At 35.4% G+C, this 26,543-nt stretch overlaps 1 protein-coding gene and 1 long non-coding RNA gene across 13 annotated transcripts in view; one reads left to right on the top strand and one right to left on the bottom strand.

Moving 5' to 3' along the window:
• Positions 1 to 26,543, top strand: part of EML5 (EMAP like 5) — a 181,420-nt gene that overhangs the window by 19,818 nt on the left and 135,059 nt on the right. For 10 of the 12 annotated variants that reach the window (XM_040477952.1, XM_040477951.1, XM_040477950.1 and 7 more), the window contains exons 2-7: positions 6,136 to 6,295; positions 14,630 to 14,728; positions 17,287 to 17,355; positions 20,342 to 20,527; positions 21,979 to 22,114; positions 23,389 to 23,590. In XM_040477952.1, the coding sequence (XP_040333886.1) occupies positions 6,136 to 6,295; positions 14,630 to 14,728; positions 17,287 to 17,355; positions 20,342 to 20,527; positions 21,979 to 22,114; positions 23,389 to 23,590 (852 nt within the window). Of the gene's footprint in view, positions 1 to 6,135; positions 6,296 to 10,536; positions 10,638 to 14,629; positions 14,729 to 17,286; positions 17,356 to 20,341; positions 20,528 to 21,978; positions 22,115 to 23,388; positions 23,591 to 26,543 lie in introns of those variants that run through there. The other 2 variants (XM_040477953.1, XM_040477955.1) reach the window with 2 other exon arrangements.
• On the bottom strand, positions 1,750 to 25,648 carry LOC121032167 (uncharacterized). Its single transcript, XR_005791126.1, has 3 exons — positions 25,454 to 25,648; positions 14,345 to 14,351; positions 1,750 to 1,762 (listed from the first exon to the last, which is right to left on the bottom strand). It is a non-coding gene; the product is annotated as an uncharacterized LOC121032167 (long non-coding RNA).

The following is a 26,543-nucleotide window of genomic DNA, read 5'->3' as shown; positions in this document are numbered from 1 at the left end:
ACAGCTCAGAGCCTGGAGCCTGCTTGGGATTCTGTGTCTCCCTCTCTCTCTGCCCCTCCCCCGCTCATGCTCTGTCTCTCTCTGTCTCAGAAATAAATAAATGTTAAAAAAAAAATTTAAGAAGACTTTAAAAAAAGGGGCGCCTGGGTAGCTCATTCAGTTGAGCATCCAACTCTTGGTTTCTGCTCGGGTCATGGTCTCACTGTTCATGGGATGGAGCTTCAGATTGGGCTCTGTGCTGATAGCACAGAACCTGCTTGGGACTCACTCTCTCCCTCTCTCTTCCCCTCCCCTACTGGCTTGCACTCACGTGTGTGCGTTCTCTGTCTCTCAAAATAAATAAACATTAAAAAAAAAAAAAGACTTTCAAAAGTATACCATCATGAAAGACAAAGAAACTGTTACAGAGATTGAAGTTGCTAATGAGAATTAAATGCAACTATCCTACCCTGGATAGGATCTTGAAACAGAAAAACTTCAGTGAGAAAACTGGTGAATTTTGAATAAGTAGTTTACAGGGGGTACTAATGTTAATTTCCTCTTTCTTATTGTACCAAGATTATACTAGAGCAGTGGGGTGAGGGATTTAAGAGAACTGTTTATACTATTTTTGCAACTTTTTTGATGAATCTAATTAGTCTAAAATAAAAAGTCTCAACAATTTTTAAATCTTTTGGGGCACCTGGGTGGCTCAGTCGGTTAGACATCCGACTTCAGCTCAGGTCATGATCTCGCGGTTTGTGGGTGCAAGCACCGTGTGGGGCTCTGTGCAGACAGCTAGGAGCCTGGAGCCTGCCTTGGGTTCTGTGTCTCCCTTTCTCTCTGCTCCTACCCCACTCATGCTCTCGCTCTGTCTCTCAAAAATAAATAAACATTAACAAAAAATTTTTAAAAATTAAAATCTTTTGCTGTTTAAAAGATACCGTTAAGAAAATGTAGACAGTCCCCAAACTGGGAAACACAGTTCCAAAACATATGTTTGAGAAAAGAATTCTATCCAGAATATATCAAGAACTCTTACAATGCAGTAATAGGACAACAGACCAATTAAAAAATAGGCCAAATGCTTTTTGCCCAGAGTCTGACCCAATTGTAGGAAGAGCACGACAGTGTCCAGAGGCTCATACTCTGGACTTTCTAGTCATAGTACGATGAAGTAGAGCCCCTGGGAGATTGAGAGTTGGGGGAGTTTATGGAGAGCAGGGAGATCTCATAAAGTTACATTTGATGTCCTAGACTCTTACGCTGCACATGGTTGGAACTAATTAGAAACAGCGTATCAAAGGCTTTGAAAACTGAACTATAATCATCTAGCTTCCAAATTGGCCCCTGTGGTGTGTACATGTGGTAATACTACAAAGGCTTTAAAAATTAAACTAACATTGGGACCATAGAAGGAGAACTGGGACATGTGCCCTGAACCTAACCAGAGTGCTTGCCTGCTGAAACACAGCATTCTCTAGAGGATTTTAACAGGGCCCAGGGTTTATAGCACAGTATTCCAAATGTCCAGGATATAATCCAAAATGATCTCACAAAAAATTAGGAAATTCTTAAGAACTTATAAAAGACAGTAGTTATCAGCCCCACAATGAAGTAAGTGTTGGAATTATCAAAGAATTTAGAGCATTTGTTATAACTATATGCCGTGAAGTAAACGGGAATGTTCTTGAAACAAATGAAATGTTTTAAGTTCTCAGCAAGGAAATAGAAGCTGTAGAAAAATGGAATATTTTTGGTGAAGTTTTGGGGTGGTGGGGGTCTGGAGCCAATGACCAAGAAAGAATTCTTGAGACTTCTTTGGTGCAAAAAGGTGATTTTATTAAAGCACGGAGACAGGACTCTGGGCAGGAAGTATGCACTGCAAGTGTGGGAGGTGACCGTTTTATGTGGGGGGAGGTAGGAGATAAAGTCAAGAGGGAGTTTCCAAAGAGACTTTCACGTGCTAAAGACTTACTAGAGGCCTAGCTATTGTCAAACTAAGGTTGTTTTTCCCTCTAGCAAAGCATTAACATTAAGATAGTAGGGAGTTCCTGGACTTTAGGACATTGATGGGATTGCCTTTTTCTGGTAAACTGTTGGATACTTATTTGTTTTTTGTCATTTCCTGTTTTTGGGTAGCTGGGAGCTACTGATCAATTTGGGAAGTAATGTCATTTTAACAAAATTGCAGTATTACAATATTATATATAACATGTTGTAATTATATTACAGTGTATCTTTCCACTTATTTAGATCTTTTAAAAATGAACGATGTTTTGTACTTTTCAGTGTACAAGTCTTGTACTTTTTTGCTAAATTTATTCCTAAATGTTTTGTTGTTTTTGATGCTATCATAAGTGAAATTGTTTTCTTAACTTAATTTTCAGATTGTTCATTGCTAGTGTATAGAAATATAATTGATATTTTATATTGACCTTATATCCTACCACATTGCTTATTAACTCTACTTGGGATTTATTTTGTTGTTGTTTGTGGATTCGTTAGGATTTTCTTTATACGAGATAATATCATCTATAAGTAGAGATAGTTTTACTTCTTCCTTTTGTTTCTTGTTCTTGCCTAATTGTCCTGTTCAGAATATCCAGTATCATGTTGAATGGAAGTGACAAGAGGTGACATCCTTGTCTCCTTCCTGTACTTAGAGGGGAAACTTTCAGGCTTTCACCATTAAATGTGATAATAGCTGTGGGTTTTCATAGATTCCCCTTTATCAAGTTGAGTAAGTTCTCTTTAATTCATAGTCTCTTGTGTATTTTTATCACAAAAGGGGTTGGGTTTTTGTCATATACGTCTTCTGTGTCTATTGAGATTAATGTATATGGGTTTGTATTTGTTTTACTTTTCTATTTTTTTTAGGATTGATTTTTATTCTATTACTATGATATATTCGTTGACTTTTATATGTTGAGCCAACCTTCCATTCCTACTTATCTTCCCTCCCTCTGGTTACTCATTTAGTATTCCCTGACTTGATGAATACCATCTAAGCCATCCAGATGCTCAAGCCAGAAGCCCAAGAGTCATCTTAGACCTTTCTTTCTCCCCACTCACTACATCCAATCAGTTGATTCTGTCCTAATACCCTCCTAACTTTTCCCACTTTCAACTCATCCTTGACTGTGAGGCCAGGAGTGATTTTTTTTCTCCTAAAGATGAATCTCATAACCTAAATCTATTTGTAGAAAAATTTATGAAGGAGAAATTTGTATTTACTTCGTGCCTCCTGCTCATGTACATAAACCATTACCAACTGTATGGTCTTTGTCTTATTTTTAAAGACTCAGACTACTTTCTGTGAACTATGGGTGACTTTTCTGTTTTTTGAAATGATATTTGTGCTATAGTAACCAAAACTATGGTATTGGTATAAAAACAGACACATAGATCAGTGACGCAAAATTGAGAGCCCAGGAATAAACCCACACGTGTATGGACATTTAGTTTATGGCAGTGGAGCCAAGAGCATAAAATGGAGAAAGGACAGTCTCTTCAAAAGATGGTGTTGGGAAAACTGGACAGCCACATGCGAAAGAATGAAACTAGACCACTATCTTATAGTGTACCCCAAAATTAACTCAAAATGGATTTAAAACTTGAACATAAGACCTGAAACCATAAAGCTTCTAGAAGAAAACAGGTGGCAAGATCCTTGACATCAGTCTTAGCAATGTATTTGTGGATCTAACTCCAAAGACAAGGGAATCAAAGGCAAAAGCAAACAAATTGAGGGACACTTGGGTGGCTCAGTTGGTTAAGTGTCTGACTTTGGCTCAGGTCATGATCTTGTGGTTTGTGACTTCCAGCCTGCATCTGGCTCTGTGCTGACAGCTTGGAGCCTGGAGCCTGCTTAGGATTCTGTGTCTCCTCTCTCTCTGCCCCTTCCCTGCTAGTGCGCTCGCTCTCGCTCGCTCGCTCTCTCTCTCTCTCTGTCTGTCTCAAAAATAAATAAACCTTAAAAAAAAAAACATATTGAAATACATCAAACTAAAAAGCCTCTGCATAGTGAAAGAAACCATCATCAAAAGGAAAAGGCAACCTACTAAATGGGAGAAGATATTTGCAAATTACATATTTGCCAAGGGGTTAATATCCAAAATATATTAAAAAATTCCTACAACTTAACAAAAAACAGCTCAAATAAAAAAATGACCAGAGGATCTGCATAGGCATTTTTCTAAAGGAGACCTATAAATGGCTAACAGACACATGAAAACCTGTTCAGCATCACTAATTATTAGGGAAATGCAAACCAAAACTATAATAAGATATCACCTCATATGGGTTAGATTGGCTGTCATCAAAATGACAAGAAATAACAAGTGTTGGAGAGGGTGTGGAGAAACAGGAGCCCTCATATGTAAATAAAACCCTGGGAATATAAATTAGTGCAGCTGCTGTGTAAAACACTATGGTTATTCCTCAAAAAGTTGAGAATAGAGCTGCCATACTATCCAACAGTCCCACTACTGGACATTTATCTGAACATGAAAACATTAATACAAGAAGATATATGCAGCCTGATGTTCATTACAACATTATTTACAATAGTCAAGATATGGAAACAACCTAAATATGCATCAGTGGATGAATAGATAAAGAAGGTGTGGTATATAGACATTATGGAATACTATTCAGCCATAAAAAAGAATGAAATCAGATGTTGACAACATGGATGGACCATGAGGGTATTAAGTGAACTAAGTCAGAAGGAGAAAGTAAAAAATAGTATTACTTCACTCATATGTGGAATCTAAAAAAATAAAATATAACAAATAAAAACAAACTCATAGACACAAACAGATTGGTGGTTACTACAAGAGTAGGCGGTTGAGGGGTGGGTGAAGTGGGTGAAGGGAGTCAAATGTATGGTAATAGATGATAACTAGACTTTTGGAGGTGATCACTTTGAGATGAACACAGATATTTAATTAAAATGTTATATAATTAAAACTTATATACCAATTTTACTTCAATTAAAAATGAGGTTTATAGGGGCGCCTGGGTGGCGCAGTCAGTTAAGCGTCCGACTTCAGCCAGGTCACGATCTCGCGGTCCGTGGGTTCAAGCCCCGCGTCAGGCTCTGGGCTGATGGCTCGGAGCCTGGAGCCTGTTTCCGATTCTGTGTCTCCCTCTCTCTCTGCCCCTCCCCCGTTCATGCTCTGTCTCTCTCTGTCCCAAAAAAAATAAACGTTGAAAAAAAAAAAATGAGGTTTATAATTTATTACCATAGGAGTGTTACTAAGTGCTATTTTTGGATGCTAAGATTTTGTGTAATGTCATGTAATAAAAGTAAAATAGGAGAGAGGGCTTAAAAACAGATGAATACCAAAAGAGAAAGTGGCATGTGGTAAGGCTGCTACTAATTTGTTGCTGTGGTGCAATTGATCCATTGTGAGAATTCTTTTCTTGCAAAGTTTACACACATTATATCATATTACAGAGATTTTGAAGTCTATCATCATCTGGTCATAACATACATATACTAGTCAAGTAATAACTCAGTATGGATTTTTGTAGAAGTTATTTTATTTTATTTAAAATTTTTTTAAATATTTATTTTTGAAAGAGAAGGAACATGAGCAGGGGAGGGGCAGAGAGAGAGGGAGACACAGAATCAGAGGCAGGCTCCAGGCTCTGAGCTGTCAGCACAGAGTTCTGAAGCGGGGCTCGAACTCAACAAATTGTGAGATCTTGACCCGAGCTGAGGTTTGACATTTAACCAACTGAGCCACCCAGGCACCCCTAGAAGTTACTTTAATTTTTTTTTTTTTTTTGACATTTACTTGTTTTTGAGAGACAGAGTGAGACAGAGCATGAGCGAGGGAGGGGTAGAGAGAGAAGGAGACACAGAATCCCAAGCAGGCTCCAGGCTCCAGGCTCCGAGCAAGCATTCAGCACAGAGCCTGACGCGGGGCTCAACCTCACAAACCGTGAGATCATGACCTGAGCTGAAGTCGGACACTTAACTGACTGAGCCACCCAGGTACCCCCACTAGAAGTTATTTTAAATCCAAATTATATTAAATGGATAAAGTCTAAATTTTGCATTTGTGTATATAAAGTTTATATATATCAAATATAAAAGCTCTATAAACAGTTTTAAGCCAGTTTATTTATTTATTTATTTTGCAGCCTTGCATTGCATCCTGAACGAGTATTGGTAGCAACGGGACAAGTTGGGAAAGAGCCTTATATCTGTGTTTGGGATTCATACACTGTGCAGACCATATCAATTCTAAAGGATGCTCATACACATGGTATAGCTTGTTTAGCATTCGACTTAGACGGGCAGGTATGTGATTTTTTTTCTCTTTTTCTAAACTACATCTTATAAACGTGTACTATAAGAAGTGATTACAAATCTATAAATATTAAATTGGAAAGCAATTGATGAAAAGTACCTGTTTGTTCAAGGGTGGAGGTACATTGGGTGGATAGTTGATGAATATAATAAAAATAAGAACAATAAGTGGTCTTTATTTCACATATCACAAACTTTTTAATTGAATTAATACTATTATAAAAGCCAAAGAGATTCTGACTCAGTAGAATATTACCTAATTGTCCTAGAAATTTTACATATAACTTTTCCAGGTAGTGTATGTTGATAAGACAGATGAAAGACGTCTTAGGAAGACATCTTAGGAAAACTAAGTTTCTCTAAGTAGAGCTGTATACATTTTAATTTTCAGTTATTTTAAAGGTTTCTGTTGAAGTTACATTTTTTATTGAAAATAAGGAGGTTGTTCCTATAAGAGCTATTTTTATACAAAATCAAAGTTGAAAACAAAGGATATAATTATCAGTTCCCAAATTATCATCTACTTCTAGTGAATGATTATTTTAAAAAATTAAACAGGCCAAGAACTTTTTTATGGTGTTTTCATGGAACTTGTTATACCTAAAACATATTTAAGAAGTGGTAAGAAGTTGAATTTTGCAGGTATGGTTAATTTGTAGTCTTTAACAGTTTTATGTTAAAATTAGACTTTAACAGTCATTTTAACTTTTAGAAAGATTTTAGTTGCCTGCTTTTCAGTTCATAAAATTAATTTTATAGGTTGAGATTTTATAAAAACAGATCACATTGTGTTTTGTTCTCTTGAAAATGACAGATATTTTATTTATAACTAAGGAATAGCTTCTTTGAGTAGCATAGATTAATATGCCTTTCTGTTAAGAGTCTGTTAAGAGATCTTTAAGACTTAATTGGAACCTTTCATTTGGGAAAAAATGTGCTTCTAGGTTTAATATTAGTATTGTAGCAGTGATTGGCAATTACAGAACCTTAATTCATGTCCTGTTTTGCTATTTTTCAAGTCCCTTACTGTCCTCATATCAATTTTATTTTCTTTTTTAAAAGGAAGAGAATTACTCTTAACCTATCTCTTGGGAGATTAAATTTTATGAAACAAACGTACATGGATTTTTTTTTAGTCATTTACTAAAGGTGTTATGAAGTCCACGATGTATTAACTATAAGTATCTGTATTCTTTCAACATACATGTTTTCTTCCTAATTTTGAAATTGCTCTTTCTAAATGTTATGTGTTGCATTGCTGAGGAATTTCTTTTGTGTATATAAGGAGAAGTCATGCCCATAGCTCTTCCTAGTTGAAAGCCTTTAATTTTGCTTATTTTGTAGAACTTATAAGAAAAGCCTTTGGTACATGTATTTTATTATCACAAATCTTCATGAGAATGTGTTACTTAAAAGTTTAAGCTTATAAAAAACATAATAATAGCTAAAAGTTACTGAACACATACTAAGTACCAGGCATTGTGCTGAGCCTGCATTATCTTATTTAATCCTCACAGCAACCCTATGAAATAGATACTATTATTATCTCTATTTTACAGATAAAGAAACTGAGACTTAGAGAGGTTAAATAACTTGCCCCAGGTTACACAGCTAGTAAATGGAGCCAGAGCGGAAACCCAGGTCAGTCACACTCCAAAGCTCATGTTTTTAATCACAATGCTCTCCTGCCTCCCAAACATGGAACTTAGGAAGTAGTTATTTATATTTCAGAAGAAATTCAGCCATCTTAAATACAATTAAAGCTTATAAGGAACTGCTGCCAACTGAAGATTAAGAAGAGTATCTCTGAAATTCTATTGAGAAAATGCCTTAGTTAAAAAATATATTTGAGAATATATTCACTAATATCTGAACTGTTTATGAGCTATCAACTAGGAAATAATTGTGATTTTTGCATTTTATAATAGTGCTCTATTAAGATTTATCCAATGAATTTCCCTGTTAACAGTAATGCTGAATATTATTTTCCCAGAGGCTTTCTTCTAAATGGACTGAATATCCACTCTGACACCAGAAGTCTGTCTTACTGAGAATAATTAGGGCCTGAAAAGTCTGTTTCTATAACGCACATCAAACAGGGACTAAAATTTCTAAGTGGGAGGAAGGGAAATTTGATACTTTATCTTGCAAATACAACAGTACACTGCAAAAACATTTCTCATGTTGAACAAAATCTAAGCTGTAGTTACAGCTCTGGTGATTTACAGAATGAACTAAGAATAAAGCATTAGTTTTTAACTTAATTTTGTCAATTATATGATGGTACAAAATAAAAGGCTTTAGTGTACCTTAGCCTTTTGGCACATGATTATCAAGAGAGTAATTTTTGCAAAAATATTAGGGGAGTTCACTGGTTTTTCCAAGTGCCTTTTAGCAGTCTCTTGCTAACTTGACATATCTCAAGTGCCTATTGTATTATTCTTGAGTTTTTTTCTATTTCTCTGCCAGATCCTAATTTCTAATGATTTTATGTAGATTTTACCAGTATTTATTCCATCAAGTCCTGCCTCTCTTGCAAAATTTGTGATTTTACTTTGTGACATTGTGATCATTAGTTCTTGTGTAATGAACATTGAGACCACAAGGGCCCACATACTAACATCTTTTAAGTATAATTGTTTGTTATTTGAATATGGTTTACAGTTGCAGGAACTCATGGGATGCGTCTCGCTGTGTCTATTAGGATAGTTTTCTTATTTGAGCATTGAGTGCACTAGAATCTTTTAATAAATCCAGTTCAGTTAATGGACTGGATTTTGTTGGGATCAAGGAAAAATTCGAGAAGCTGGTTTTCTTTTTCCCTTTCTGACTTTTGTTGGGATCTGGATTTTGTTGGGATCAAGGAAAAATTCGAGAAGCTGGTTTTCTTTTTCCCTTTCTGACTTTTACTTCTTAATTAAAGGTGCCTTTCCTTCTGTCTGCTTCTTAAATGACAGTGTTCTTTAGGAATCTGTGGCCTTCTTTTCTTTTTACTTATTCTCTCTAGGTGATCATCTAGAGCCATGATTTTAATGTCCATGTCAGTTGACAGTGAGGCCCCAGCTTCTCTCCTCAACTCCAGATACCGCCCCCCATCCCTGCCAAATGTCATACAAATATACGATGTATGATACCTTTAAAACTGAATCTCTCTTTATTCCAACTCTCTTAAAAGACAAAGTTGATCCTTTTTCTGGCTTTGGCCTGCTTCTCCAGCCTTGTCTCTGGCCACTTTCCAGTTGGCACTCCTCCCCTCAGCTACCCTGAATTAGGCTTTTTCCTGAAGGCACCATGATCTCTCTAATCTTGCTGTCCTTTGGTCTGAAAGGCACTTTCTCTTACTTTTCTACCCAACTCTTACATGGTTAAAGCGTTACTTTTACTGGAAAACTTTATCTTCTTCCTCACCTACCCAGGCTGGGTAAATGTGAGAAAACATGATACAGTAAAAAATGATAGAAAGCTAGGAGAGGAAGCAGTATGGGTTTGGTTATTTCTCTCTTATCCTCTCTGCTGTTGCTTAACCTGTGCTGAGGGAGGTTGATTTTGGCCATGTTAAGTTTATCAGGGCTACAGAGGAAGTGCTCCCAGATCTCCTTTTTTTTCACTGTCTGTACAGAGCTGGATGCTTTGAGGCTCTATGGAGATACATGGAGTTTTAAAGCTTTTGGCCCATTGTGGTTTGCTGTGTGTGTAGGATGAGCCAAGTCAGAAGAAGCATCAATAGAATGGACAGTCCCCCTCTGACTATTCCTCACTTTATATTTGTTTTGTGAAATTTTAATCTCTACACAGTAGGTAGATTTCTTTTAGCTAGATATTTACTGATACCCTGTAATTCCCAAGACTCTCAGGAAAAGTAAGTCCTCTCCTCTTGTTCCCTTGGTCTTTCTGCCAGGGTGATTTGATGGAGAGCCACAACAAACTATATACTGTATCTTTTCATGGGAGCCATTCATTCTGCCCATTTGAGGGTTTAAATAGTAATTCTACTTTGCAGAATTTGTTTCTGAGTATTAGATGGCATTTCTCATTCAGACAGGTAGAGGGCATAGGTTCTTAAAGCTAGTTATGGTTGTGGTAAATTAACAATGATGATGATAACAAACATTTATGTAACATTAACCACATATTAACTTTTTTGTGTATGTATATATGTTAATTCTCATAGTAACCCTATGAAACACTTTTATTATTCCCACTTAATAGGTGAGGAAACTGCGGTTCAGAGAGGCTACATAACTGCTGAAAGTAATCTAATTAATTAATGAGAGATGGAGCTGATGTTCAAACGTAGGTAGTCTGATATCAGAATCTATGCTTTAAATCAGAGGTTAGTAAACTGGTGCACTTTCTGTAACAACTCAGTAAATATTTAAGCCTTGTAGACCATACATATGGTCTCTGTTGCCACTCCTCAGCCCTGCATTGTGGTAGGAAAGCAGTCATGGGCAGCTTGTAAAAGAATGTGTATGGCTGCACTCCAGTAAAATTGTATTTACAAAAACAGGATTCAGGAAGGATTTGGCCTGAGGGTTGTAGTTTGCTGACCCCTGCTTCTAACCCAGGGCAAAAAATCTGTGTCGTGGGCTGATCCTTGTGATTTCTTCTTTATCCCTTTCAGTTACTTACAAGTGTATTGTTAATTTGCACACATTTGGAGGATTTTCTGCACAACTTTCTGTTACTCTAATTTCTGTTTTTGTCAGAGAACATACTCTGTATTTTAGGGTTTTTTTATTTGGTTAGGCTTATTTTGTGATTCAGAATTTTGTGATCTTCATGAAGTTTCATGTGCACTTGGAAAGGATGTGAAAAAAATATATTCTGCTGTTTCCTTTCTCTCCTTCTGTTTACTGTGCTGTCTTCATTCATTTTACTTATATGTATTTTGTAAATCCCATAATAACTATTGTTATTTTTGCCTTAAACAGTTTAAAAAGAAAATTAAAAATAAAAGTCTTATTTACATATTTACCATTTGGACGCTTAATTCACAGGTATATCATTTCTGTCTGGCTGAAGTAATTTCCATTATCATATCTTCTAGTGCAGGTCTCACCTTCTGTTTACTTGAAAAAGCCTATTTTGACCCAATTTTCCAAAGGTAATTTTGCTAGGTATATTGTTCTATGTTGCCTTTTTCCTCCTTAGAATTTTTAAAGAGGTTATTCATTGTCATCTGACTTGTATAGCTTTAGATGAGAAATCTAGAATAACTTTTTAATCTTTGTTCCTCCATACTAAAATTGTCTTTTTTTCTGACTGCTTTTAAGATTTTTCTCTTTAGCACTGGTTTTAGCAATTTTATTACCATTTGTGTTGATGTATGTTTTCTCTGTGTGATTATTCTGCTGGGAGTTTATTGAACTTCTTAGATTTGCTGGGTTTATGAGTTTCATCACATTTAGAAAATTTTATCCATCATTTCTCTGATTTTATATTTTCTTTGCCTCCATCTTCTCCTTTTGGAACTACAGTTACCTGTATACTAGACCACTTGATGTTTTTCTAAAGTTAGGTGAGGCACCATCAATTTTTTTCCTTTTTTTTTTTCTGTGCTTTATTTTGAATCATTTCTCTTGCTGTATCTGTAAGTTCATCTATCTTTTCTTAATTTTCTAAATTGCTGTTAATCCTATGGTGTGAATTTTTATTTCACATAATTCAACATTTATTTTTACAAGTTATGTATGTTCTTTCAAATCTTCCATTTCTTTTTATTCTTTGTATGTTTTAAAATAATTCTTGGGGCACCTGGGTGGCTCAGTCGATTAAGCATCCGACTTCGGCTCACAGTTTGTGAGTTCAAGCCCCACATCGGGCTCTGTGCTGACAGCTTGGAGCCTGGAGCTTGCTTTGGATTCTGTGTCTCCCTCTCTCTCTGCCCCTCCCCCACTTGCATTCTGTGTGTATGCATGTGTGTATGTGTCTCTCTCAAAAATAAATAAACATTACAAAATTTTTAAAAATAATAAAAATAATTCTTGAGCATCCTGAACATTTTCATTTTAATAGCGAATGTCTCCTAATTTTAATCATTTCTGTGATTCTTGGGTCTGCTTCTATTAACTGATTTTTCTCCTGGTTATTCATCACATTTTCTTCTTTGTTCACATGTCCAATAATTTTTTTTATTGGATGCTGGACACTGTATGTGTTATATTCTGAATTCTGGATTTTGTTGTATTCCTTTAAAGTATTTTGCACATTAAAAAAAATAAAGTATTTTGTACATTGTTCTGGCAGGTAGTGCAATTCCTTGTGAATAAGTTTAATCCTTGTGAAAGCTTGCTTTCAAGCTTTTTGGGGGGCAGGGCTAGAGTAGCTTTTCCTCTAGGACTACTGGTTTAACTTTGCCACTAAGGTGCAACTCTTCTGGGATCCCTACTGAATACCTAGTGAATTCAAAGAGTTATCTCCATTCTGGCTATTGGGAACTTGAGTGATCCTGACCCTTTATGATCTCTGGGAATTTTTTTGGCTGTAGCTCCCCAGTAATTGCTTTTTGTCCACAATTTGTTCTTTGCATGGCCTCACGGATTTCACCCTGGGCATGAAAAGATTGGTGTTCTCAAGGGGACCCATAAACAAATTTTCTGGAGCTCTTTCTCTGCTCTGCAAATCCTAGCCATGACGTCTGAACTCTAGGCTCGCTCTGTCTTCTCAAATCAGCAAGTCTGCTGGGCCCTGTTTGGATTCTACCTTTCTGTGCTATAATATGGAAATTGCCTCCTAGATGAAGGCTAGGGCAAGTACAGGTCTCACCTTGTTTGTTTCTCCCCCTTTGAGAGTTCACAGTGCTTCACTTCCTGTTTTGAATGTCTGAAAATGTTTGTTTTTGCACACTTGTGTAGTTTCTGGTTGTTTATGGCAGGGGGGCAGGTTCAGACCCTGATACTTCTCCATGGCTGGAATTCCATCTCTCACGTTTCTTAACCTCTCTCACACTTTCCATCTTGCTAGCTCCTCTTTTTAACTCTGTATCTTCATCTCCCTCTACTTGCCTATGTAACTCTTCCACTGAGTTTTAAATTTTATTTATTTTATTTTTCATTTCTAGAAATTCCATTCGCTTCTTCAGATATGCTTGGATACTTTTTATAGTCTCCTATTCCTTCTTCATATGAAGATATTTTGAAGCCTTAATTTTAGATCTCTGTTCACCTGATAATTCCAATGTCTGATGTTTTATAGGACTGATTTTGCTATTTGTCTTGATTTGCTGATTCTTACTTGTTGTTTCTTATTTTCCATGGTTATGGGGGTTAGAGGTGTTTATTGAATTGCTACTTGTAGGAATTCTTTGAGGGATGGATTGAAGTGTCAGTTCTCCAGATAGGATTTATATTCACCTGTGTTTGCTACATTGTTGAAGATGCCTGAAGACTGCAACCCTTAGGGCCACTCTGAATAAAATTTTCCGCTTGAGGGGTTTATGATTAATGTGGAGTTAGGCCCTACAACCAGATGAAAGCTGCTTATATCTATCCATTTGCCAGGAGGTTTTTCTTCCCCTTCATGCCACCTCTTTTTTAAAAAGGGCTGGGGTGTCTGGGTAGCTCAGTCCGCTAAGCGCCCATCTCTTGATTTTGTCTCAGGTCATGATCTCACAGTTCCTGAATTTGAGTCCTGTGTCAGGCTCCATGCTGATAGCAGGGAGCCTGCTTGGGATAGTCATTCATTCATTCATTCATTCATTCTCTCTCAAAATAAATAAATAAACAAACAAACAAACAAACTTTAAAAACAGGGGAGGGATACTTTCTTGTTTTCCCTTTCTCTGAGCAGTTCACTGCTTTAGATATCTGAAATTCAAATCTATACCTTGGGCTGGCCCTAAACCTTATCTCCCTCCCATTCTTGTTCAGTCTATAGAACAAACATCAGGCTTACTAAGAGTTAGCTGGTGCCTTTAGAGTAAAGTGGATGTGGGAGCTTTCTTACCTTCCAGGATTCCTATGTGAAATCACTTTGTTTTTGTTCCAGATTTCTTAATTCCTTGACAGCTCAGCAGTGCATTTAAAAAGACGTTTTTACATTTTATCTAGCATTTTTAGTTTTTGGCAGGAGAGATGTTTTAGGGTATTTTGTCAGTGCTACTGTTAGAATGGAAGTCTCTCTTCTGTTTCTTAATGTGAAGAACTACGCATATGTGAATATTAACAAGATGAAATACATCCAGCCCTTCTCTATTAGGTCTATAAAACATAAATGTGTAAGTTTTGATGTTTTGATGCCCATGAGTAGAATTTGTTTATAATTTGCTTCCTTTTTGATTTGTTTGCTTTTTATTCCCTCATGGACTTCCTGGATATAATTCAGCGCTTGGTTTCAGTTGGACTTGATTCAAAGAATGCAGTTTGTGTTTGGGATTGGAAAAGGGGAAAAATGTTATCTATGGCCCCTGGCCACACAGACAGAGTAAGTATTCTCCTTTGGGGTTTCTACTGGGTACTGGATGGGGGAAAAGCCAGAGGAGAGCCAGAGGATTTTGTGTTTCTGTACTTTGTTATTGCCAGGTAGTTCATATGTAACTAATAATTTAAAGTACAACTGTAAATACTCAGAAAATTTTAGAACATGTATGTATTGTAGTACTCAAAAATATGACTCAGTATGCATAGTGTTAGCGCTAAACTTTTAACCATTGTTTGCTTCAGGATAAATGATGAATGGTTCATGCCTATGGTCTATTTAGTATGGTTTATCACTAATGTGTTATATATATATCACAAAGTGAAAAATGATATGTATGTGTGAATTTGAAATTATGTATTCATATTAAAAATTTTAGAGACCTAACATTTTTTACTTTGGAAACTTGTTAAAAATACATTCCTTGTTCTAAGCTATATAAAGTTAATCATAAAAAATACTTTGTAGTCAACTTTTTAATTAAATTTACTTTTATAAACATACATCAAAAACGTTATAAGCCTTGTAAAATGTCTCATTTGTGTGTGTGTGTGTGTGTGTGTGTGTGTGTGTGTGTGTGTGTGTAGTAAAATTATGACCTGAAGCAGCACAGGAGATACAGTGTTTGATTCTATTGGGGGGGGGGGGGCGGGGGGGGAATCTATGAATGAATCTATAAAAGTAGCATAGAAAATTTTGTGTGTATTTGCATTTTGGAAAATAAACTTGTCTTTTAGCAGATTCTCAAAAGGGCCTGTTACACACTCACAAACACAATTTAGATAATTATTAAAGTGTAACAGATCAGATTTGTATATTTTAATTAGGTAATTGCATATTCTGACTTAAAGCATTACACACTTTGGATTTAGTAAATAGATTATTATGAAGAATGGTACTGTTGGAATTTTTAAAGTATTTTTGTAGTTAGTATTTAAAGTTGCATCAATATGGTTTTCATATAATCTGTGTATGGTGACTTGTTAAACATTAATTTATAAGATGTAATCCTTATTATTACTGAAGAATATAATTTTATACATTTTTAAAGGTAATAAGCATCTTAGGTGATTATGCAGGCAGGTGTTAAAAGAAACATGGTGAAGAGTAACAATTGTTTTTTTCTGCTATGAAATTATTTTTCAAGAGCTTTTCTTTTGTTATTAAAGTACATGTTTCTATTGCATATTTTCAGCTGGGTTTTTTGTCGTTTGCTATTATAACAAAAATGGTTGGTTAGAATTTAGAATTTTGGCAATCTTAGACAAGAACAAAGCCTGAGATCTCCAAATTTTAAGTATAAAGTAATTTTGTTTGACCCATAAACAATAAAGAAAGCTAAAAAATAAAAACAATTTTCACTGTGAAATAAATATTTGGATTCTTTATGTAAGTAGTTTTGTATGGTAGAAAACTATAAAAACATTCCCTATTTCAATTGCTTAAAAAAGTTCTCGGGGCACCTGGGTGGCTGAGTTGGTTAAGCATCTGGTTCTTGATTTCAGCTCAGGTCGTGATCTCACAGTCAGTGAGATTGAGCCCTGCGTTGGGCTTTGCACTGACAGTGTGGAGCCTGCTTGAGATTCTCTCTCCTTTCTCTCTGCCCTGCCCTCTCTCTCTCTTTCTCTCAAAATAAATAAACATTAAAAAAAGTTCTCTGTTTCTAGCTGTGTTAAGTGTACATTCTATTCATTATGTTTTCTGTGCAGAAATTATATAGGTACTTGCCTCATGCCCTAGTTCTGTTGAACATTCTTGCGACTTACAGACGAAATTTTTTATTTTTTTTAATGTTTACTTATTTTTTTAGAGAAAGTGAGAGAGGGAGAGAGGTGGAGAGAGAGGGAGAATCCCAAGTAGGTTCTTTGCTGTCAGCCCAGAGCCTGACACAGGGCTCCATCTCAGAAACCATGAGACCATGAGCATAGCTGAAATCTAGAGTCAGAAACCTAACCGACTGAGCCACTCACATGCCCCTGGACCAGATTTTTTAAAAAATTAAAAAGAGGCATTAATTTTCACTTCACTAGTTGTTTCATAAAGTTCATAGAAGCTAAGAAATAATTTTTTATTAATATTTTATTTTTATTTCAGATTTTTAAATTCTGCTTAATATATATGGTAAAATTGGTTTCAGGAGTAGAATTTAGCAATTCATCACTTACATATAACATCCAGTGCTCCTCACAGCACCCATTACCCTTTTGGCCCATCCCTCACACATTTCTCCTCTAGCAACCCTAAGTTTGTTCTACATAGTAAAGAGTCTTCTATGATTTGCTTCCCTCTCTTTTTTTCCCCCTTTCCCCTATGTTCATGTTTTGTTTCTTAAATTCCACATATGAGTGAAACCATATGGCATGTCTTTATTTAAGAAATAATTTTTGTTCATATCATTTACATATTTATTTCTCATGAGATTGTGAAGTGTGGGATTCTGATTATTATTCATTGAAGAATATTGTTTTATGATAGGTAGGGTGTTGGGGCATTTGGTCTTTTGGATGGATTCTTAAGTGATTCTGAAAATAAGTATTTTAACCATGAATCTGATTTGTTTACAGATATTTGATATCTCTTGGGACTTGTACCAGCCAAATAAACTTGTCAGCTGTGGTGTAAAACATATCAAGGTACTAGAAAGGTCTTGTTTTATAATAGTCATGTATACTTACTCTCTGCCCCTAAGTACTCACCACACTATTTACTATTTAGGGGAGTCTTAGGATTTTGACAGTACTTATTTTTAAAATGTCAACATTTTTAACATTCTGTTCAACCTAACAGGCATTTACTGTGTCATTACTGTGTGTGAGGCACTGTAAGGAGTATAGGTATGAGTAGGGAATGAATAAAACACTTTCCATAAAGAAATTTATAGTCTAGTGTAGGTTTTACTACATCGGTCTTGTTGTCTCATGTTTCACCTACAGAGTAAAATGTGAGCATAGGAAGCCAAGCAAAGGAAGAGATTTCCTGCACAGAGATAAGTTGGTGTGACGGAAGCAGCATGGACAGAGTTGGCTTTGCCACTTACCAGCTTAGCTGTTTGACCCGGGATGAGTCATGTAGCCTCACTGAGCTTTTTTCACGTCTTAAAAATATGGCTGCTTTTATGTTATATAATCTATATAATCCTTGTAGATTGGATTAAGTAAGGCAGTGTTTATTCAAGTGCTTGTCAGTTCCTAGCACATAGCACCTGGTCATCTTTCTGACAGTATTATCTTTTCCTCTCTCTATATTTACTCTTTGATTTGACCTCACCCTTTGGTAGCCACTGTTTATTATGCTTATGAAAGCTCTGAATTTTGTTTTATAATTATAGTTCAGGTTTTGAAGCCCATATAGTCAGTGGTGATATTCATTCTTATGTTTACAATTACTTTTAAATCCCTGGTGCACATTGGAAATACTTGCTTCTTCCCCTCTCTGATAGAACAGTTCCTTACAACAGTTAATTCCTAGTAAGTAAGGTTCTGTGTTTACACCCTTTCTTTTGGTATGCTTACTCCGTCTGCATTTTCTCCAAAGCATCTTTAGCTGCCACTGCAATTCTGGTTTTGATATTCTGGTACTGATTTGATAATGAGTAGTATTAAGTCTTTATTTCTTTAACAGATACTCAGCAAAAGTCTTTATGCTAGATTTAAGGTAGAAATCTAGCATAGATTTGTACCTTACTGCAAGGGTAGTACAAATACTACAAAGGTAGACATTTTTGTCTTTTTCATCTGTGATGAACAAGATGGTGTTTGTTATTCTTGATATAAAATGCTTAATAAATTATTGGCAAATTAATAAACATTACTGTTTTGTATTATAAATAAAACTGAAAGTTCCATTTTCAGGTATTAAACACATGATTCTTCTGAATTAAACTATATTTTTACTGAGTGACATTTCTTTTCTTGTAGTTGAGTCAATGGAAAGTATGGTAGATGTCTTTACAGGCAGTACACATGAGGAAACGAAGTCCCAAAGATGATCTAGAACTTCACTGGCCAGTACAGTAGCAACTAGCTACATGTAGCTATTTAAGTTAATTAAAGTTAAATAAAGTTTAATCACTTCTTCTGTCACCCCAGTCATCACATTTCAAATGCTTAAGACCCACATGTATCCAGTGGTTACTCTATTGGACAGTGTGTGTGTGTGTGTGTGTGTGTGTGTGTATATATATATATATATATACGTATGTATGTATAGAGAAAGAGAATATTTTCATCATCGCGGAAAGTTCTATTAGCTAGCATTGATCTGGATTATAGAACATGAGTGCTTTACTCTGAGCATCAAAATTTTTGGATACCTGGGTTTGACTCTCTGGAGATTCTGTCTCAGTTTATCTCTGTGGGGGCCCAGCATACTATGTTTTATCATTTCTCTCAGGTGAGGTCTAATGTGCAGCCAAATTTGAGAATCACTCCTAGATGAAAATAAATAGTAGGTTGAAATAGGGATTTGCTGATAGGAAGAGAACCAACTATCCTTGTGCAAAGGGATCATGGGGCTTTTAGAATGAAAAATCATAAAAATTCATTCATTAAAGCATTCATTATTGAATGGATAAGTATCATAATTTTTTGAGGCTTCAGGTTTTTTTTTAAAAATTTTTTTTTAACGTTTATTTTTGAGACAGAGAGAGACAGAGCATGAACGGGGGAGGGTCAGAGAGAGGGAGACACAGAATCCGAAACAGGCTCCAGGCTCTGAGCTGTCAGCACAGAGCCTGACGCAGGGCTCGAACCCACGGACCGCGAGATCATGACCTGAGCCGAAGTCGGCCACTCAACCGACTGAGCCACCCAGGCGCACCGAGGCTTCAGGTTTTAAACTAAGACCTTTAGGTCTTAAAATAAGATCTCAACAGATGAGGGGAGATGTTTATGTATCAATGTTATTTTAAGTGGTAATTTACTTACTATAAAGTTGAATTTATTCTCTGGGCCAAATTTCTTTATGCAAAACTATTTATTCTGTATATCAATGCCCTAATCCATTTTTGTTTATTTCTTTCTACACACTATTAAAATTTACCTGAATTCACATAAAAGAATAAAAACCTTGGTCATGAAGATTTATGTTTGACTTCCCATTTTCTCCTAAGAATGAACTAATTATTCCAAATGTCTATCTTTTAAGCTTGACAAGTAAAAGAATTGCTCAGCTTTGAAAATATCAGTGAGAACACCATTTTCCCCCCATCTTTACTAACTTCATCAAAGATTGGACGTTAGGTTGGTCCTCTTTCCTAAGAGTGTCTGATGTCTTATCTTCATTTTCATTGCTAACCCATAGCCAAGTCTTTCAATGTCTGAGTTTCATGTAAATTTTTTTCAGAAACCGAAGGGGGGAAGCATAGCCTATTTTTAAAATAATCTAGTTCACCCCCCTTATTCTTACAGATAAGGATTGAAACCAGTGGCTTATCAGCTATAATATAGCTATTGACAACACTAGGATGAGGATGTGAACATTTGAAAGCTAATGTTTCATAAGGGAATTTCTTAGGTAATTTTTAGTCTGCTAATCTAATATAGCTTCAAAGTACTAGAAATATTTTACTTTATTTTATAAGAATTCTTTGGTAATTTGATTATACTGTGTACCTTTTAGTTCTGGAGTTTATGTGGAAATGCTCTGACCCCAAAACGAGGGGTCTTTGGTAAAACTGGTGACCTTCAGACAATTTTGTGCCTGGCCTGTGCAAGGGATGAATTAACATATTCTGGTGCACTTAATGGGGATATATATGTTTGGAAAGGAATCAATCTTATAAGGACAATACAAGGAGCCCATACTGTAAGTATATTTAAATATTTTAAACACTTTTCGATAACTGCTTACCTTCTTGTCGTAGAGCAAAAGATTATGTAATGTAGCAGACTTTCTAGTCAATTCAGTTACTTGAAAAATGTTGTTCTAACTGAATTAGCCTGTTTTCAAGATTTCAGTGAAGAAGTGTTATGCAGTTAGACATGCAGATATTTATTAAATTAATATAATTACTACCTTGTTCAAGCCATTGCTCTGGTATTTGTATCTTCCTCAGAGTATTATTGATAAAAAGCTTATTAAATTCAACAGTAAAAGTATTCTAGATTAACTACAACAGAATAAAGCTAGAACTCTTGTGGGTAATATTCTAGAAAAAATATACCTTTTTAATTTTAATATTATTATTTCATTAAGTGAGTGAGTGGCAACGGAATTTAATTTTTGTAATTCCTGACATTTTCATATAGGAAAGTTATCAAACTGGGAAAAAATCTGTTGTTAAAACTTTTTAGTGTTTTTTGGATTAGGGATTTTTAGCAGTTGGGTCCCTCACATAATGAAGGGACCTAGAGAGCACAGAGCTGCCCCATGGTGAGCAGTAAGATCTCAAGTAGAAAAGTTATTAAATGTATTTATATGAACCACGATAAATATATAATATGTTACATATTAAATACATTAAAGAACTACTTAGAACAGGACTTGCTTTAAGCAAAAGACCAGAAATATCAGATTCTTTTGCACAAAGGTTGTGGCAACTTACATTTTCATCATCAGTATATAAAAATACCAGTTTGCTCTTCATATTCCTCAGTGCAGGATTTAACCACTGTTGTAAATTTTTGCTTGTTTTCTGGGTGACAAGTAGTAACTTCTTGTTTTGATTTTGTTTCCTAAATATATGTAATTTCATATATTTGTTGACTGCTTGAAATTCCTTTTCTATTAATTGGTTTTTCTTACCCTTTGCTCTTTTTTGTTATTTTTGTCCGTGGGTTTTCTTTATTCATTTGTATGTTAGGGTATTAACCTTTCAGTGGTCATACACATTGCAGATATTTCCCCAATCTGTTTGCCTTTGCTTATATCTTTTGTCATATGAAAAATTTGTTTTCCTTTATGGCTTATGGTTAAACTGCCTTGCATAAAAGGTCTTTCATAGCTCAAAGTTACATAAATGTTCTTTTGACTCTCTTCTAACATTTATTTCTCACATTTAGAATGTAATGTCTACAATTCATTTTTATACGTGGTATAAGGTTTAACTTTATATATGTCTCTATATGTCCATATCATTGGTCATATATTGTACATAGATACATGTATACATAGATTTATTTCTAGATTTTCATTTGTGTTTTCTGTTGTATTTGTTGATTGCTGTCATACCAAAATCTTTTAAAGTGGGTTTCTGCCTACATTACAGATTTTCTTAAAGAGTACATATTGTTAAATTATTTTATTTTCTCCGCTAGGCAGGAATTTTTAGTATGAATGCTTGTGAAGAAGGCTTTGCTACTGGTGGCAGAGATGGCTGTATTCGCCTTTGGGATTTAACTTTTAAACCGATTACTGTGATTGATCTCAGGGAAACAGACCAGGGATACAAAGGTAATAACAAATGTGTCACTACTAGACAAATTCTAAATGTACCAAGGATTGTCTGTTTCTTTAGTAAATATAAATGTAGGTTTTATAAATATAAATGATATTTAAATTTGCCCGTTCCTACTGTATAGATTTAATTGATCTCCTTTTATTGAAGAGGAGAGTTTGCCTGAAGACAGTCTAGGTTTACTATTATGACAGGGATTCTTGTATATGTCTAATGCTTATTAAAATGGGATTTACAGAGAGATGGGATAAGGGCTTGCTTAGGTAACCTTGGATTTTGAAAATATTTATCTGTTAGAATGCTAAATATAACTATTTAGCAAACTGTTGAAAATAAAACGTGTTGAGGGTTGAGGAAAGTTTTGTTCAATTGGAAGATTTTTTCTTCTTTAGGGACTTAAAAAATTGATATATTAAAACAGTCTTTCACAATAAAAATAAAAGTTTTATTCACTAGCGCGGTACTTAGGATTGGAAGTTGCAGAAGTCTATGGTTAAGCCTTATTTCAGTCAACTTACTAGGTGGGTGACCTTGGGCTACATATTTAATCTCCTCCATAAGTGAGAATAAGACTGTCTCCTAGGATTAAATGAGCTAATTTAATATGTATAAAATGTTTAGAAGACTGTCTGGCACATAATAATCATCTAGTAAATGTTAACTGTTACACTATTTTCATTCGTTTTGTTGAGCATTATTGTACCTTAAAGTTTGCAAAATAATTTGACACTTTGTCCTATTTGACCTTTACAAGAACATTGTAAAGTTCACAGTATCTTTATGTTGGCCACATGATACAGATGAGAAAGTAGAGAAACACTAGCTTTCCTAAGGTTATAAAAGGGATTGTGGAATATACAGAAAAAGTAGAAGTCTCTCTTTTTAATGCTTTGGTGAACAGATGGAAGAAATGAAATATAGACACATGAAAAGTCAGATTATTATACAGAGAAAAATAGTACAATTACTTTGTCGTTCCTGCTTAATTAATTTTGAGATGGCTGAAGAAGTGGTCAGACTATGGAGTTGTCTATGAGGAAGAAGAATGTATGTCTTGAAGGATGGATAGAAATTAGGCATATAGCAAGAGAGAACTATCATTACAGATAGCAAACAAAATGGATAATTGAAGACAATGTGTAGATCAAAGACTTGGAGATTTCTTTTGTCTTACATCTAAGGGATAAAAGGTACAAAAATTAAATTGATTTAGCAGATCGGCATTATGTTATTACAGCACTGATCTTAAATACAATTTACTTTTGACTAGGTTTGTCTGTGAGGAGTGTTTGCTGGCGAGGTGACCACATTCTAGTTGGAACACAGGACAGTGAAATTTTCGAAATTGTGGTGCATGAAAGGAATAAACCTTTCCTAATTATGCAAGGGCATTGTGAAGGTGAACTTTGGGCACTTGCTGTTCATCCTACAAAACCTTTGGCTGTGACTGGAAGTGACGATCGTTCGGTCAGGTAAGCAGATCATAGCATAATTGCATAGGCTGGAATTTTTCCTTAGAAAAACATAAAAACTTCATAAAAATACTTTGATTTAAATATTAACAGCTTACAGTATACAACTGAACATAATTAATTGGTATTTAATAGAATAAACAACTTACAAGATTTCTTTTCTCTTGATAACATAAGTTGAAGATTGTTCCATATCAACATGTTCACAGATATCTCTGTCTTTTTAATAGTCATATAATATCCCACTGCATGGATATACTGTAATTTATTCAACTAAACTATTTTTTTTAATTAAAATAGAGTTGACATATAGTATTACATTAGTTTCAGGTGTATAACATAATGATTCAACAATTATATACTTTACAAAATGCTGACCGCAATGAGTATAGTTATTATCTGTCATCACCAAAGTTATTACAATATTGACTATACTCCTTATGCTGTTCTTTTCATCTTGTGACTTATTTTATAACTGAAAGTTTGTACCTCTTAATCTCCTTCCTCTACTTTTCCCATTTCTCCATCCTCCGCCACTCTGACAACCACGTTTGTTCTCTGTATTTATGAATCTGGGGTTTTTTTGTTTGTTTTTTAGATTACATATATAAGAGAAATCATATGGTATTTGCTTTTCCTGACTTAATTTGACTTAGCTTAATATCCTCTAGGTCCATTCATGTTGTTGGAAATGGCAAGATTTCATTCTTTTTTTATGGCCAATTCCATTTTGTATATATACCATACCTTGTTTATCCATTAATCTATTTTTTTTCTTTCCAAGATTTTATTTAAATTCCAGTTAGATAACGTGTAGTACTGGTTTCAGGAGTTGAATTTAGTGATTCATCACTTACATATAACACCCACTGCTCATCACAACAATTGTCCTCCTTTATCCATCAACCATTTAGCCCATTGCCCTACGGACCTCCCACCCCCCACCAGCCAACCCTCAGTTTGTACTCTATAGTTAAGAGTCTCTTAGGGTTTGTCTCCCTCTCTTCCCCCCTTCCACCTCCCCTATGTTCATCTGTTTTGCTTCTTAAATTCCACATATGAGTGAAATCATATGGTATTTGTCTTTCTCTAACTGACTTATTTCACTTAGCATAATACACTTTAGTTCTATCCATGTCATTGCAAATGGCAAGATTTTATTCTTTTTGATGGGCTGAATAATATTCCAGAGAGTGTGTGTGTGTTTATGTGTGTGTGTGTATGCACACACACACGTGTGTACACATCTTCTCTTCTTTAGCCATTCATCAATGGACATTTGGGCTCTTTCTATAATTTGGCCATTGTTGATAGTGCTGCTATAAACATTGGGGTGCATGTACCTCTTCGAGTCAGTATGTTTGTATCCCTTGGGTAAATTCCTAGTAGTTCAATTGCTGGATTGTAGGGTAGTTCTATCTTTAACTTTCTGAGGAACCTCCAGAGCACTGTTGTCCACAGTGTCTGCACCAGTTTGCATTCCCACAAACAGTGTAAGGTTCCCCTTTCTCTGCATCCTTGCCAACATCTATTGTTTTCTGAGTTGTTAATTTTAGCCATTCTGACTGGTGTGAGGTAGTATTGATTTGTGGTTTGATTTGTATTTCCCTGATGATGAGTGATGTTGAACATTTTTTCATGTGTCTGTTAGTCATTTGAATGCCTTCTTTGGAGAACTGTCTCTTCATGTCTTTTGCCCATTTCTTCACTGGATTTTTTTTTTTTTTTGAGTGTTGAATTTGGTAAGTTCTTTATAGATCTGGGATACTAGCCCTTTATCCAATATGTCCTTTGGAAATATCTTTTTCCCTGTTATAGGTTGCCTTTTAGTTTTACTGATTGTTTCCTTTGCTTTTCAGAAACTTCTTATCTTGAAGAAGTCCCAACAGTTCATTTTTGCTTTTGTTTCCCTTGCCTATGGAGATGTGTCTAATAAGAAGTAGCTATGGCCAAAGTCAAAGAAGTTGGTGCCCGTGTTCTCCTCTAGGATTTTGATGGTTTCCTTTCGCACATTTAGGTCTTTCACCATCTTTTTTTTTTTTTTTTAAACGTTTATTTATTTTTGAGACAGAGAGAGACAGAGCATGAACGGGGTGGGAGGGGGGTCAGAGAGAGGGAGACACAGAATCTGAAACAGGCTCCAGGCTCTGAGCCATCAGCACAGAGCCCGACGTGGGGCTCGAACTCATGGACCGCGAGATCGTGACCTGAGCCGAAGTCAGCTGCTTAACCGACTGAGCCACCCAGGCGCCTCAGGTTTTTCACCATCTTGAGTTTGTTTTTGTGAATGGTATAAAAAAGGGGTTCTGTATGCATGTTGCTGTCTAGTTTTCCCAATACCATTTGGAAAAAGACTGACTTTTTTCCATTGGAAATTCTTTATTGCCTCATCAAAGATTTGTTGACCATATACTTGTGGGTCTATTTCTGTGTTCTCTATTCTGTTCCCTTGATCTATGTGTCTATTTTTGTGCCAGTACCATACTGTCTTTATGATTACAGCTTTGTAATACAGCTTGAAGTCTGGAATAGTGATGCCTCCCACTTTTCTTTTTCAGTATTGATGTAGCTATTCAAGGTTTCTGGTTCTGTACAAATTTTAGAATTATTTGTTCTAGCTTTGTGAAGAATGCTGGTGTTATGTTGATAGAGATTGCATTGAATGCATAGATTGCTTTGGGTAGTATAGACATTTTAACAATATTTGTTCTTCCAATCCATAGCATGGAATGTTTTTCTTTTTCTTTGTATCTTCTTCAATTTCTTTCATAAGTGTTTCATAAGTGTAGTTTTCAGACTAAAGATCTACCTGTTTGGTTAGGAATATTCTTAGGTATCTTATAGTTTTTGGTACAGTTGTAAATGGGATAGAGGGATGCCTCAGTGGCTCAGTTGGTTAAGTGTCTGACTTCATCTCGGGTCTGGTCTTACAGTGTGTGAGTTCAAGCCCCAC

This window comes from Herpailurus yagouaroundi, unplaced genomic scaffold (genome assembly GCF_014898765.1).
Source record: "Herpailurus yagouaroundi ecotype Mexico unplaced genomic scaffold, PumYag 141, whole genome shotgun sequence".
Lineage (NCBI taxonomy): Eukaryota > Metazoa > Chordata > Mammalia > Carnivora > Felidae > Herpailurus > Herpailurus yagouaroundi.
This window is presented reverse-complemented; position numbering and strand designations above follow the sequence as displayed.